Here is a 15,739-nt window from a genome sequence, read left to right on the forward strand (position 1 = left end):
CGAGTCGTATTTTTTAAGGTTGAAGATTAGTCTTACAGCTGTGTTTTGAATGAGTTGCATTTTATGGACCAGTGCGGAATTAATTCCCATGTAGGCAGAGTTACAGTAGTCCAGCTGTGGTAGAATCATCAACTGTACAATCAGAGCAAAGTGATGCTGATAGAAGTATGGTCTGATGAGTCTTAGTTGCCACATGGTGAAGAGGGACTTTTTCAGGATATTGGAGATTTGAGCTTCCATGTTTAGTGTGGAGTCAAGAATGCAGCCTAGGATTTTGGAGGTTTTATCAACAGCGAGGGTGTTACCCGATCGAAGAGTGATGCTTATTGGTGCTGAACATTCTTAGAACTTGTACAGCACCATGATAGTGCTTCAAAATGAACCAAAAATCAATGAGGCATGCATCAGTATTAGAACCCTCCCCCCACCCCTCTCCAGCCTTCCAGTCATAAGAACATAAGAAATGCCTTCACCGGATCAGACCTTAGATCCATCTAGTCCAGCGACCCGCACATGCGGAGGCCAAGCTAGGTGCTCCCTGATGGAGACCCTGTTTACCCGTATCCTTCAATGTGATTCGCAAGAAGATGTGCGTCCAATTTGCCCTTGAATCTCAGAATGGTGGTCTGCGTTACAACTTCCTCCGGGAGAGTATTCCAAGCGTTCATCTGTCTCACATTCTCAGCCCTCTCTATTTTTTACTCCTTTCTTTCTCTATCTCTGGTAATACTAATTTCTGAATTGAAGGAAGATGAGAAAATGGAGGCAAACGAGGTTTGGGATGATCCACTACAAAAAATATTACGTTTCCTCTTTGAGAGTACACTGTAGAGCAAGCATGTCAAACTCAAAGGCTGACACGGGCCAAATAAACAAGGTTTAAGTTTATCTGGGTCGCAAAAAAGCAAAAACATAATTTTTCATTGAAACTTGGGTTTATTTTGAAAAGTTTTTTCCGGCCATTGAAGGAGCTCCATCTGTAGCTACAGAAGTTAGTTTTGACCGAGATAAATTGTATTTTTGCAAAATAATAATAATAACAGTTTATATACCGCAATACCGTTAAGTTCTATGCAAAAGTTCATAAACACAATTTAATATATCTTGTCCTGTTGTAGTTTCATGCATCAGTATCTTACCAGACAAAGAATAATTGCACAAATTAATAAGTGTAACATAAATAAAAATACTCATTTTTATTTTAATCCAAAGGCGAAATATTTCCTTGTAGGTGCACTAAGTAAGTCAATACAGGATTAATGACGTGGTAGAAACATAGAAACATAGAATATGACGGCAGAAAAGGGCTGTACCCCATCAAGTCTGCCCATGCTAATGACCCACCCCCAGACTTCACCCGGCTAGAGATCCCACATACATATCCCATTTCTTTTTGAAATCGAGCACGCTGCTGGCGTTAATCACCTGCAATGGAAGTTCATTCCAATGATCGACTACCCTTTCGGTGAAGAAATACTTCCTGGCGTCGCCATGAAATTGCCCACCTTTGATTTTCAGCGGATGACCTCTTGTGGTTGAAGGTCCTTTAAGAAAGAAGATATCATCTTCCACCTCGATGCGACCCGTGATATATTTAAAAGTCTCAATCATGTTCCCCCTCTCTCTACGTTCCTCGAGCGAGTATAGTTGCAGTTTATTCAGTCTTTCCTCATATGGGAGGTTCTTGAGTCCCGAGACCATCCTGGTGGTCATTCGCTGAACCGACTCGATTCTCCGCACATCTTTTTGATAATGTGGTCTCCAGAATTGAACACAATATTCAAGATGAGGTCTCACCATGGATCTGTACAGGGGCATTATGACTTCGGGCCTCTGGCTGACGAAACCTCTACGGATGCATCCCACCATTTGTCTAGCCTTGGATGCAGCTTTCTCCACCTGCTTGGCAGTTTTCATGTCTTCACTAATGATTACTCCCAAATCACGTTCTGCCCTAGTCCTAGCTAAGGTCTCACCATTCAGAGTGTAAGTTCTGCACGGGTTTTTGCTGCCAAGGTGCATGACCTTACATTTTTTGGCATTAAAGCCTAGCTGCCAAGTCGAGGACCAATGTTCCAATAAGAGCAGGTCCTGTTCCATACTGTCGGGCAAGGTGCTGTTATCTACTATGTTGCATAGTTTGGCGTCGTCGGCGAATAGTGTTATTTTACCTTGAAGCCCTTGAGTCAGGTCTCTTATGTATATGTTGAAAAGGATCGGTCCCAAGACCGATCCCTGTGGTAGGTATTATTATCGTCTGATTCACTGCTAGTATTAGTGGGGGAAAATTGCACAAACTTGTCTCTGGTACCAAAGGTGTCTGCATCATAGTACTTAATAAGAATAAGGAATGGTGACGGGCTTAGGTGGCTGTTCGTCTCCGGATGGATTGTGTGAGAAATTTTGCGACTCTAGTTATGACTTATTGAATTGTGAATTGGCAACAAAGTTCTTCTCTAATTGTTATAAACTTAGAGGAACAAACAAAAACCAACTGCAGATGTGTACAAGATGCAGACAAAATTTATTGTGACAAATATAAATTTATAAAAACCTTTTTCCCAAACAAGGGAAAAACACGGTCCATGTTTCGGACAAACCTTCGTCAGGGGTCCAATATGCAAAAAGGTTTAAAAAATATGCCACAAAAAATATGGAATAAAAAATCATAAACCAAAAGGTCCAATGTGCCGAGAATCGCCAACTCCTGTAAAGCGTCTCACAAAGTAAATTTCTGCCTGCATCTTGTACACATCTGCAGTTGGTTTTTGTTTGTTCCTGGTTGATTTTTTCTGCAGATAAGGTTGGACCCCTCCTTCCTTTTTTGTTGCTATAAACTTAGAGGGGCATAAACAGCTATCTCCTACAATAGAATAGCGAGAGCTATCAATAGCCAGATTCCTTTTAACTTGTTTGTAATCTAATCATTTGGTTGTGAGGCCTGCCAAGCATTCTCATCTGAAAAAATCCAGCCCAACTTTTTATACCACTACTACTTCTGTTCTGCTCTATATGTTGGTTGCTTTTGCTTATTGCTCCAACACTGTTGATGGAATCTTTCTTCATACATCCTTGATACTCCCTTATAGAATTTACAAGGTTGGCATTCCAGTGAAGGAGAGAGGCTGTTTGATTTTGAAGCTTGACTTCTCAGTAATTCTAAGAAACCTGAACTGCATTATTATCTTACGCAGAGCTAACATTTTAATATTCCATCTCTTTCTTTTTCTAGCTTAAACACTCCACCTGGCACAAAAATAAAGCTAATACAAACTGTTGAAGTGAAAAATGGATTCTTACTTCTAGATGATACCAACACTGTAGTGCTTGGAGGTGAAGTGGAGCACCTGATAGAAAAATGGGCGTTGCAAAGGGTGAGGTAACATGCTTTCTTCTCTGCTCTGATAGCTTCTGCATGATGAGTTTTGCCGTATGAAATTGACCTTGGCATACACAATATGAATAAAATGTGACAAGCTGAGACTGTGCATGGTCTGCTGAAACTTCATTTTCCTATTTGCTTTTAAAGGCCAGTGTTACCAGAAGCAAATCAATGTGCTGTTCTGCACTGCAGGCAGAATGTTGTACAAGCCTCGCTGTAGAAAAACTTTTATGTTGGAAATAGCATTTTTGTGGTTTGTCCTTCAGAATTTTAACACTTGTAACACTCAGAATTGGGCAGAAACTACTGCATCTTTTCAGTTTAAGTTGAAATTCTTGACACTTTGTCTTTTAAATCTTTTTACTGAAAACACACCAGTCACATTGTCCAAAGCATAAATAGTTGTTCCTGCTTCATATCATGTAAACTAATAGTGACAATGAATACTTACATGTTTACATTTTCATGTTCACATTTCATTTCTACCAGGCTTTAATTATATTCTAGGCACAGTTCAGATATTTATTGCATTTAGAACATTTTGACTCAACTAATTAGGTAAAAACAGTAAATTTTAATATTTTTTAGTCTACTACTTAAGCTGTAAGTAATGTTTATAATTGATAGAAGGGAAGTAAATGTTGTTTTTGACATCAGTGGTTGCCCATTGTTTTACAAACAAAATTTAAAGCTTTCTGAATGATTTGGCTTTCTGTTTTTAATGTTTGTCTAGCATTTATTATTAGGTTTTTATATTTTGTAAACGGCTTAGAATTGTGAGATATAATGCAGGGCATACATTTTGTAAATAAATATATGTATGTTTGGGCATTTAACAAAAAAGACAAAAGAACTCTACAAACAAAATAATCAAAAGATCAACCTACTGGGTAGAGCTGGAAAAATACTTAAAAAAATCTCTCAAGGAATGTTATCAATAATCCCACAAATGTGGGTTAAATCGATATCCAAAACCATAAAATACTTGGCTATGAGGCATGTGATAAACAAGAGAGAAAAAGACCTCATACACCTTCTTAATGTCGTTTCAAAACAGCCAAAGCTGATCAATTTCATGTAATCATAGGTCATAAAAAACCCTCTTCAAAATTCATCAGTAACTGAATATAATATCAAAACAATCGCCTAACTTATACTTGGAGAAGTTCTGATTCCAATGGGTCCCGTTTCACCCAATGCTTCGTCGGGGAATCAGTAGAAAAGTTGTGGAGGCTGGAACTACTCCAGTCGTCAAAATTCACATCAACCAGATAGCATTGCCCTGCAACGAATGTAAGGATATACAGTTGAACAGTCACCACTAACATACAGTTAAATGGATATTTGAATTAGTTAGTCCTTAAATAGGTTCTCTTCTTCTTCCCCCTCATAGCTTTCCCTCTTGTTTCCTTCTTTAGTTTATTTTCATTTTATTTTATCTGGTCAGATCTCCTCCTTCCCCCCGATAACATGACTTATTTCATCCTTATTTCCATTTATCTTTTATTCTGTCTTTTCTCAATCTCTTTCTTATCCTTTTCCGTTCATCATATTTCCTAAAATTCTTTTCCTTTGTGAGGGAGTCTATAGGATATTGTCCCTTAAGAATACTTGTTGACAAAATCAGGACCACCTTATAGTCCCACCCAAAGAGGAAGTGACATGGGAGAGGTAGAGCCAGGAAGTATAAAACAAAGGGCTAGAGTTGGGTTAAGGAGGCCAAAGGAAGAAAGAAGTGTATCCCCAGTGTGTGCCTTCCCCACCTACATGTAACTACCATAACTTGGTTGAGATAGGCCTATTTTTGGTTTAGTACTGGTGAGAGAGAGAGAGATTGAGACTGTAGTCTGGGTGGAGCACCTGAGAGAGACTGTAACCTTTGTGTGGGACCTGTCAGCCACAGGCCCAAATTCAGGCTTCTATCCTTCAATCCTGAGCCTGTGAAGCAACAAGCTTTATCTTCTTTGAGTTAATAGGAGTTTTGTTTTACTTTTATAACCATGTTCAGCTATGTGTCCTTGGGCATATCTGTAATCCTACTCCTCCTCCTTACTCCCTTGTGTTATAATTGAACCTTGATGGATCCTTGAGCACCCAGAACATGGTATTTAATATTTATCCCCTACTTTTATAAAAGCGCGGAAGACAGTCAAAGAGTTCCTATGAGCATGAAAGCAGTACAGAGCATTCAGCGCACCAGCTGGCGCTAAAAATATGTTCCGTGCTTTTGTAAAGGGGGGGGGGAGTTATGTTCCTTCCAACAGTAAGAGGCAGATGCTCAAAAGCTTACTTTGCAAGCAAGACTGGTTGTAGCCAATCTAGCTTGCACATTAGATCAGCTTAGGGTTACCAGCTGTCAGAATTTACCTGGACATGTCCTCTTTTTTAGAGGGCATTTCTGGGCATCCAGACTGCTTTTCAAAACCCGGCACTTTGTCTGGGCTTTGAAAAACTTCTTCTTTGGGACCACATCAGGAGGACATCTGTGCATGCAGCACAGTGATGTCCCTCCCAATGAGAACAAGTTGAGGGAGTGGTGCCGGGAAGTGACATGGGCCAAATGGGGGCAGAATTGGGTGGGCCTGGGAGCAATGCTTTGGGTCCGGATTTTATTTAACTAAAATCTGGTATCCCTAGTTCTGCTTCCGATACACAAAAGAGTTCTTGGTGGCTTTTATCAGTAACAGTGGCAGCCACAGAAAATTCTATGCCAGTGTATTACAAGGAGCACATTAGTATTTAATTGAGCAGGTCTGAGATCTCATAGCCTTATTTTCCGAAAGTCAGAGAATTGCATCAGCTCAACTTGCAAAAATCTGCAGGGGTCCTCCCCCCCAAAAAAAAATAAGAATTCCTGGTGGTCCAGCAGACTCTTTCTGACTCCCCCTAAGTCTTAATAAATACTCCAGTGGTCCAGCGCACCCCTCATGAAACCCCTCACTTAAAAAGCCCCTGTTCATCCAGCATACTCCTCTTGAACCCTCCCCCCTCCCTGGGCTGGGCTCCCAGCTCACCAACACTACTTGTTCCATTCTCCTCCCCCCAAAGTGGTGGGTGGGTGAGTCAGGGGGCTTGCTGGGACTCAGGCTAAGCCCCCCATTCCTTTTTCTGAAGTGGCAGGAGGGAGGGGTGCCTACTTCCTCCTGCCTCCAGGTCCACCTTTTCAAAATGGCAGCACCCTGCCCCTGCATGCTGCATCCTGAGATGCACTGTGAGCGGCCTATGCACCATATAAGAGAAAAAGGAGGGTCAACTGAGGCTGCACTGGTGGGGAAAAAAGTGGACTTGTAAAAAATTTAAAAGGCTAACTAAACATATTACCAAAGAAAGTATAAAATGACTGGAAGTCAGATGGTAAGGAAATTATCTCAAGGAAAAGCAGGGGAAAAATTTATCCAAATGCTGCTGCACATAAAAATGAGCTGAGCATCTCATATGAGTATTTGTGCCTGCCTGACAAGTTTTTTCAGAACTCAGGGCAGGATGCACAACACTCCAGCAACATGGTAAAAAAATATCATGTTGGGAGCGATTTTTCTTTAAGAGGGTTATGCACACAAAAATAGCATGTAAATCATAGGCATGCTATTTGTGCAGAGTAGCCCCGTAAAAAAGGGGAGGAATTGTGCCTGCTCAGAAGAGCAGTCACTAGGCACAGCTTTTCCTCTTGCCTATAGCTCCCGTTGTCCCCCACTGCCCAGCTGATGATGGCTCTGGAGCCACCATCCAGCTGAGAGTTGGCAGAGGGAAAACAGCGGCTGCCGATTTAGCTGATTTGGGGCTTCCCCTGCTGACTCTGGAGCCCCAGCTAATCAGAGCTTCCCCTGCTGGCTGTGGTCAGTTTATTATCCTTGGGGCAAGATTAATCCTAGGCAATGAGAAGCCTTTGAAGCTCTTGTAGATGTAAATTTACCACCACAATGAATGAGGATAGTTAAGTTCTGGAACACATTGCCAGAGATTGTGGTAAGAGCGGATAGTGTAGTTGGTTTTAAGAAAGGTTTGGACAATTTCCTGGAAAAGTTCATAGTCTGTTATTAAGAAAGACATGGAGGAAGCCACTTCTTTCCTGGATCGGTAGCATGGAATGTTACTACTCTTTGTATTTTTGCCAGGTACTAGTGACCTGGATTCGCCATCATGAGACAGGCTACTGGGCTTGATGGACTCATTGGTCTGACCCAGTAAGGCTATTCTTATGTTCTTATGTTAAGTTTTCATGACCAACAGCAGCTCTGGAAGATGTACATTCAAAAAATTGACATAATCTAATCCTTGAAAATAAAATAAAATTATTTTTCTTACCTTTGTTATGTGTTCATTTTATTTTTCTTATTGTTGGTTCTAGTGTCTGGTTCTTTCTTTCCTCTGTCTTCTCTGTTCTCCTGTCCATCTGGCATTTCTTCCCATTCCACATCCATTATCCATCTTTCCTCTTCATTCTTATCTACCCTGTCCAACATCTCTCCTTTCTCTGTTTCTGTTCTTATCCCCTGTGTATGCCAACCACCATCTTTCTATGTCCCTTCTCCCCCACCCCACCTGTCCAACATCACCTCCTTTATCCCTCCCCATTTCTAGCTTCACCCATCACTCATCCCTTCGTCTTACATGCTCCCCATGGGGGCTTCCCCATCTTCCTTCTCCCCCGGGGGTCACTATTTCTTCCTCTCTCTTTCTTCCTTCCTGCCACACCACAGAGGGTCCAGTATCTCTCCCTCTTTCTTCCCTTCCTCCTCTCTTCCCAGGGATCCAGTATGTGGCCCTCTTTTTCTTCCCTCTTCATCCTGCCTCCCCAGGAGTCCAGTATGTATTCCTCTCTCTCTCCCCTCTATCTTCATTCTCCCACTGTCTTTGCATCTGCTCCTCTCAGTTCTTTTTCCCAGATGGTTTTCAAACTTGCCTTTGCAGCTTGCAGTGGCATTGCTACTGTTTGGGTTTTTGTCAAGTACTTCTGGCCTGGATTGGACACCTTGAAGATGAGATACTGGGCTAGATGTTCCTTTAGTCTGACCCAGTATGGCTTCCCTATCTGCCTTTTCATACAATTCAAACTACTAGCTAACATGTCAATTAGAACCGGGCAAGCACCAGACGACTGGAGGATAGCAAATGTCATCCCAATTTTCAAAAAAGGATCAAGAGGTGAACCAGGAAACTACAGACCGGTGAGTCTCACATCGGTTCCTGGGAAGATAATCGAAACACTAATTAAAGACCGCATTGTACAACACTTGGATAAGCACAACCTAATGAGAGATAGTCAACACGGCTTCAGGAAAGGGAGGTCATGTTTGACAAATTTACTTCAATTCTTTGAGAAGGTTAACAAGCAAATAGATAGTGGAGATCCAGTGGACATAATTTACTTGGACTTCCAAAAAGCGTTTGACAAGGTTCCGCACGCAAGGCTTATGAGTAAACTATTAAGTCATGGAATAGGAGGAGAAGTGCACGGATGGATCGGAAATTGGTTAGAGAACAGAACGCAGAGGGTAACCATAAATGGGAAATTCTCGGAATGGGAAAAGGTGACCAGCGGCGTGCCCCAGGGCTCGGTTCTTGGTCCCATTTTGTTCAATATTTTTATAAATGACCTGGAAGAGGTAACAACTTGTAATATAATCAAGTTTGCGGATGATACAAAACTATGTCGGGCGGTTGGCTCTCAAAGGGACTGTGAGGATCTTCAGAAAGATCTAAATCAGCTGGAAACGTGGGCGATAAAGTGGCAGATGAGTTTTAACATAGACAAATGCAAGGTGATGCATCTGGGAAAGAAAAACAAAGAACATGAATACAAGATGTCAGGGGTGACATTAGCCAAATGCGAACAAGAAAGGGATTTGGGGGTGCTGATAGACAGAACCCTAAAACCATTGGCTCAATGTGCGGCGGCGGCGAAGAAAGCAAATAGGATGTTAGGCATGATTAAGAAGGGGATCACGAGTAGGTCGGAAGATGTTATAATGCCACTTTACAGAACAATGGTCAGACCACACTTAGAATACTGTGTCCAACGGGATCCGGAAGGTTCGCCCCCCACATTTCGCCCCCAGCAATTCGCCCCTCACATTTCGCCCCCCACATTTCGCCCCCAGACACATTTCGCCCCCACACATTTCGCCCCCGCACATTTCACCCCCCGGATGTTTCGCCCCCACACATTTCGCCCCCGCACATTTCGCCCCTGAGTGTCAGACTATTCCTCTCGCAGGCGATTTCTTTGCCGACACGACGGCGCTCTCGATGAGGGAGAGGACGGTGGGGGCGGCCCGCCCGGAACTTGCGTGCGGGTCCGCCCGCCTTAGAGCGCTGCGCCTTCTTGCCGATCGGCTTTCTGCCCTCGGCGTTTTTTAAACTTGTTGCCGGCTCTCCCCGCGTGGAGCTGGTGCAGGAGGGGGGGTGCGGCTTGCAAGGAGTCGGGGCGTCGGCCGCGCCGGCTTTCAGGGCCGCCGACTCCCTCCTCCCTGGCCACAGGTTGCTTTGCCGTTCGGGGTCGGCTAATCGTTGGGGGGGGCGGCACCTCTGCCCAGGCCGCGGGCCGCGTGTGAGCCAGCGGCTCGCGGCACCGAACAACTCTCTTCCTGGCAACTATATGAGCGGGGCGGGTCGCCCCACACGTGCGGGCTGGTCCGCCTGCCCGGGAGCGTCGGATCGGATTCCTGCCCTTAGCCGGTAGTCTTCCCTCCTCTCATACCGCGGGCCGCGTTGGAGCCAGCGGCCCGCGGCGCAAAAACGCACCGTACCGGCGCTCCCCTCCTCCCGGCCGGGCCGCTTGGGGGCTCCTTCTCCCCCTCCGGCACCAATGGCCGACCGCACCAGACCGGCGCTTCCTTCCTCCCAGGCCGCGAGCCGCGTAGGAGCCAGCGGCCCGCGGCAAAAAACGCATTAGACCGGCGCTCCCTTCCTCCCAGGCCGCGAGCCGCGTTAGGGCCAGCAGCTCGCGGCGCAGAACGCGCGTGCCGGCGCTCCCCCTGTAGCGGCTGGCGGCGCCGACCGCAGCGGACCGGCGCTCCCCTACTGCCGGGCCGCGGGCCGCGTTGGGGTTGTCTGCTCGCGGTGGCGTTCGGGGTCGGCTGGTCGTTGGGGGGGGGCCGCGCCTCTGCGCGGGCCGCGTTTGGGCTGGCGGCTCGCGGCGCCGAGCGACTCTCTTCGCGCTGGGGGGCGGCGCCGGCGTTCGGGGGCGCATCAGCATACTCCCTGACTCCTTAAAAAAAAAAAACCGCTACAAATTCAAAGTGCACAGCTGGCGGCCCTGCAGCTCCGGACTTCCCCACACCTGCTCTCTCCCCCCCCCCCCCCCCCGATCACTATTATTTTAAATGTTATGGCAGCCACGGCGCTGTATCCATCGGAGGAGACTTCTAACCTCGGCCTGCCCCGGAACTCTTCCTGCAACAGCAACTTCATGGCCGAGGTTAGAAGTCTCCTCCGATGGATACAGCGCCGTGGCTGCCATAACATTTAAAATAATAGTGATCGGGGGGGGGGAGAGAGCAGGTGTGGGGAAGTCCGGAGCTGCAGGGCCGACATTAGAGGCAGTGAGAACAGCCAGCTGTGCACTTTGAATTTGTAGCCTGCCGTCGTGTCGGCAAAGAAATCGCCTGCGAGAGGAATAGTCTGACACTCAGGGGCGAAATGTGCGGGGGCGAAATGTGTGGGGGCGAAACATCCGGGGGGCGAAATGTGCGGGGGCGAAATGTGTGGGGGCGAAACATCCGGGGGGCGAAATGTGCGGGGGCGAAATGTGGGGGGCGAAACTTCCGTGAACCGTGTCCAACACTGGTCTCCATACCTTAAGAAGGATAAAATTCTGTTGGAGAGGGTACAGAGGCGAGCCACGAAACTAGTCAAAGGCATGGAGAATTTAAGCTACATGGAACGCCTCGGAAAACTGGGACTATTCACCCTCGAAAAGAGAAGACTGCGTGGGGATCTAATAGAGACTTTTAAAATAATAAAGGGATTTGATCAAATTGACCAGGAAGCAGCATTACTGACATTTTCAGATGTGACGCGGACAAGAGGTCATAGCCTAAAACTGAATGGCAGCAGGTTCAGGACAAATGTCAGGAAGTTCTGTTTCACACAAAGAGTGGTGGGCGCTTGGAATGCTCTCCCGGAGGAGGGGTTTCAAACGCATGTTAGATGCACACCTTCTTGCAGATCATATTGAGGGATACGGGAAAACCGGGTCTCCAAAAAGGAGTACCTAAATGGGCCTCCGCGTGTGCGGATCACCGGACTAGATGGACCTTGGTCTGATCCGGTGAAGGCGTTTCTTATGTTCTTATGTACTATTACTAACCTACAAGTGTGTTCATTCTGCTGCCCCTCAGTATCTTTCATCTCTTGTCTCTCCTTATATACCTCACTGAGAATTCTGTTCCTCAGATAAATTGCTTTTATATGTACCCTTCTCCTCCACTTCCAATTTCAGACTTTGTTCCTTTCATCTCGCCACCCCGTATGGCTGGAATAAACTACCTGAGTTCATCCACCATGACCCTTCCCTTGTTTAAAAGTAGGCTGAAAACCCACCTTTTTGTGACAGCCTTCAACTCATAACCCTGTTTCCCTCTAACCTCTACTCACTACCTTTGCCAGTAGTTTAATCATCCCATATAACTGTAACCTCTACTCTGGCATCCTGTTTGTTGGTTTTGATTGTTTAGATTGTAAGCTCATTTGGGCAAGGACTGTCTCCTTTGTGATTCTGTACTGCACTGTGTATGTCTGGTAGCGCTCTAGAAATAATTAATAGTCGTAGTAGTGAAGGTTGAGACAGGAACACATATGAACAAGCAATACAGCACTCAGCAATTGCCCAGTGATTCAAACAAACGCTCGCTTCTAGCTCTCCACTCTCAAACACAACCAGATCATTAGTGGATCCAAAGACAAATAGTTGCTCACCTTATTTGCTTTTAAAACAGGTCTAACTCTGGGCGTATATCAGAAAACCCAGATAAATCGTTTTGCTATCCATTCTGAAGCAAAAATGTTCATTTGCTAATGCTGCCCAAGTCACGCCTATGTTCCGCCCATGAAACGTCTACTTATTGGACATCTTTACCTAAGCATCCAGTGCTACAGAAAGCATTTTTGAAGATAAGAACATAAGAATAGCCTTACTGGGTCAGACCAATAGTCCATCTAGCCCAATATTCCGTTGTTACGGAGGCCAATCCAAGTCACAAGTACCTGGCAAAAACCCAAATAGTAGCAGCAATCCATGCCACTAGTCCAGAGCAAGCAGTGGCTTCCCCCATATCTGTCTCAACAGCAGACTATGCACTTTTCCTCTAGGAACTTGCCCAAACCTTTTTTAAAACCAGCTACATTAACTGCTCTTACCACATCCTCTGGCAGCACATTCCAGAGCTTAACTATTCTCTTGAAAAAAAAAATATTTCCTCAGATTGATTTTAAAAGTATTACTCTGTAACTTCATCGAGTATCCCAGAGTCTTTGTAAATCTTGATGCAGTAAAAAATTGATCCATTTGTACCTGTTCAACATCACTCAAGATTTTGTAGTCTTCAATCATATCTCCCCTCAGCTGTCATCTAATGAGATAGCTGATACTGAAATTGCTGGTGAAGCTTTCAGCATATGCCGATGATGTTTTACTCTCTATTTTTTCATCAGAATCTACTATATCTAAGGATTTTAATATAATTAAACTTTTTTGATTGTTGTTCAGGATATACTATAAACCGGACTAAAACAAATTTACTATTCAATATGTACTCTTCTAAAACTGATCTCAGCTTTCTTCTTATCTGCTAGTGCTCTCCAGATGGTATTAATTCTGGCTACAAATTCCTTAGGCTCAGGGTTGGGAAAATTGTGTGTGTGTAATTGGGAGCTTCGTGCTGAGAAAAAGAATGAGGAAGGAGGTAAATTATTGATTGTGGAAGAATTATAAGGAAAAAATTCTGAGAAGGAAATCTAACTGGCTTCAAGCAGATAGTAGGGAGAAGGAATTGAGGAGGGATTATTGAAGGAAGATGAATGCTTTATACAAGGGAAATACTTTACAAAATTTCCCTCTCACAAAAGAAAATGAGCATTACAGTACTGTCAATTCTGTTGAGTTAAATTAGTCATGTGCACATAGTACGAGTACATTTCTAAAGGTCACACAGTCAGTAATTCAGCTAGAACTTGATTTTATGTGTCCCGAGAGTGCTCCTGAAGTGTAATCCTATGTCCTTTAAATATACCACCATTTCTTGAGGTGACATTAAATAGGGCACTGAATTGGGTTCACAATAATATTTGCATTGCATTTTGTGAACAATATCAAGGTTAAGTTTATTTCTTCCAATAAATTTACATGAATTGTTAAAAGTTTCTAGAAATTTCTTGTTTATGCATATCATACTGGGCTATGTGACTCACTCATTTAGTCAGCAATTTTCCTCTTCGGTGACACTTTATCCTTTATACATCAGATGCTCATCATGTGCACCAACCTTTCATTCAAATAAATTCACAACTTTAACGATCAGTTTTTTCATTATTTGGCCGCCGGATATTCAGAAGTGCCTTCAACGAATATTACTTTACCAATCGGAGATCATGCACAATAGCTTGTCATTGATCTGTTAATGCATTAATTTCAAATTCAATCAATCATTCCTTTTCAAAAAAAAAAAACTGTTTTATTTTTCAATATAGTCCCCTGATAGCTCCATACACTTCCTGCAATGACTTTAACCCCTTTGAAAAGAATTCTTCTGTTTGACCTTCAAATCAGGACGTTGCAGCTTCTTTGATGTCTTCATCACTTAAAAACTGGTGTCCACAGAGAGATTTCTTCAAACTCGGAACAGGAAATAATCTGAGGGAGCCAGGTCAGGACTGTAGGGTGGAAGGCTCAGCTGTTGAAACCTACTTTCTCAGATGGCAGCCTGTGATCTTCGTGACATGTGCACCGGTACATTGTCGTGAAGAAGCAGCACACCTATTTGAGTCTTCCTCATCTTTTCTCCTTGATTGACTTCCACAAAGCGATGATTGTGTTGGCATATATCTCCCTGGTTATGCTTGTCTTGTATGGCATGAACTCCAGAAAGAAAAGTCCATCATCAACCCAGAAAACAGTTGCTATGACTTGCCTGCAAATTTTCCTGTCTTGAACTTTTTTGGGGTGGGGATGACTTCTGCTTCCACTGCATTGACTCCCTTTTGGACTCAGGATCTCTATGATAGACCCAAGTCTCATCTCCAGTCACCAAATGATGAAAAAAATTCACTTGGTCATCACAGAGCATTTCCAAGTTCTGATAGCACTGGAGCCTCATGGCCTTCTGACATGGCATCAGCATTCTTGGAACCCATCTTGCACTATCCTTGGCCATGCTCAACTTTTCATGAATTATTTTCCAAACAGTACCTGCCGAGATGCCCATTTCTTCAGTTATTCGGGAAACCTTAATTTTCTCTGTCTGACAAAATTCAGTCTTTGGCTTTCTTGCTCATTTCTGTGGAAGTTGCTTCCACTGGCAGTCAAGTATGAAGGTCATTTTCAATGTACTCTATCCCGCTTAAACTGCTTGCTCCAAAATTTTACTTTGTAGGATGATAGAGCAGACTCACCATAAACTGCAGTCGTGGTTATGAATCTCCTTTGGCTTTTTCCTTTCTTTTGTGAGAAATTTTATTACTAACAGTGCTCCAAATCTAGCAGTTTCTTACTTGATTCACAAGAGGACTCTCCTGACATCCTGTCTCTTGGAATGTTTGACTCGCACTAAGCCGTAACTGTGTATGAGTAACCTTTTTTCAATATGCTTGCTACTTTCTTTCACACTGAGGTAGATCCATTATTGAATGCCCCATATATGCAGTACAGTATGTCATCAAAATTGTAATTTTTATTTCATTATGAAAATTTGGTTTAATATTTCATTATTTTTGTTATTTTAATTGTAGCTGTGTTGTGACCCCTGATGCAGGCATTTGTATGCCAAAACACAGCTTTGTCAGGTCCCATTGTATACAGTACATGCTGCTGGTTTCAATGCACTCTGTTGTGTTACTTTTGTGACCACTGCTTGTTTTATGACTTTACTATTTATTCGTAAAACTATTACATATCTAAAAGGTCACCAATTGGACCTTTTTGATTATAAATCATAATCATCAGCTAATTACCTCATATTAGATAATTCCTGGATACGTTATTTGGTGCAACCATTTTTTATTAGAATTTAATATTCATTGGAAAGAAAGAACTAAAAATATTAAAGCAGACCAAAGCATTATAAAACAAAAGGTAATTTAGATACTATGATTTTTTTAGATAAAGATGAAGTTTTAAAGCCAGAGATAAAAGTAATTGAA

General features: G+C 43.5%; 1 protein-coding gene across 2 annotated transcripts in view; it reads left to right on the forward strand.

Moving 5' to 3' along the window:
• TDRD3 (tudor domain containing 3) overlaps positions 1-15,739 on the forward strand; it is a 308,084-nt gene that overhangs the window by 137,750 nt on the left and 154,595 nt on the right. For both annotated transcript variants that reach the window (XM_033948249.1, XM_033948250.1), the window contains exon 5: positions 3,233-3,374. In XM_033948249.1, coding sequence (XP_033804140.1) covers positions 3,233-3,374 — 142 coding nt within the window. The remainder of the gene's footprint in view (positions 1-3,232; positions 3,375-15,739) is intronic.

The sequence above is a fragment of the Geotrypetes seraphini genome, chromosome 6, assembly GCF_902459505.1.
Source record: "Geotrypetes seraphini chromosome 6, aGeoSer1.1, whole genome shotgun sequence".
Taxonomy (NCBI): Eukaryota; Metazoa; Chordata; class Amphibia; order Gymnophiona; family Dermophiidae; genus Geotrypetes; species Geotrypetes seraphini.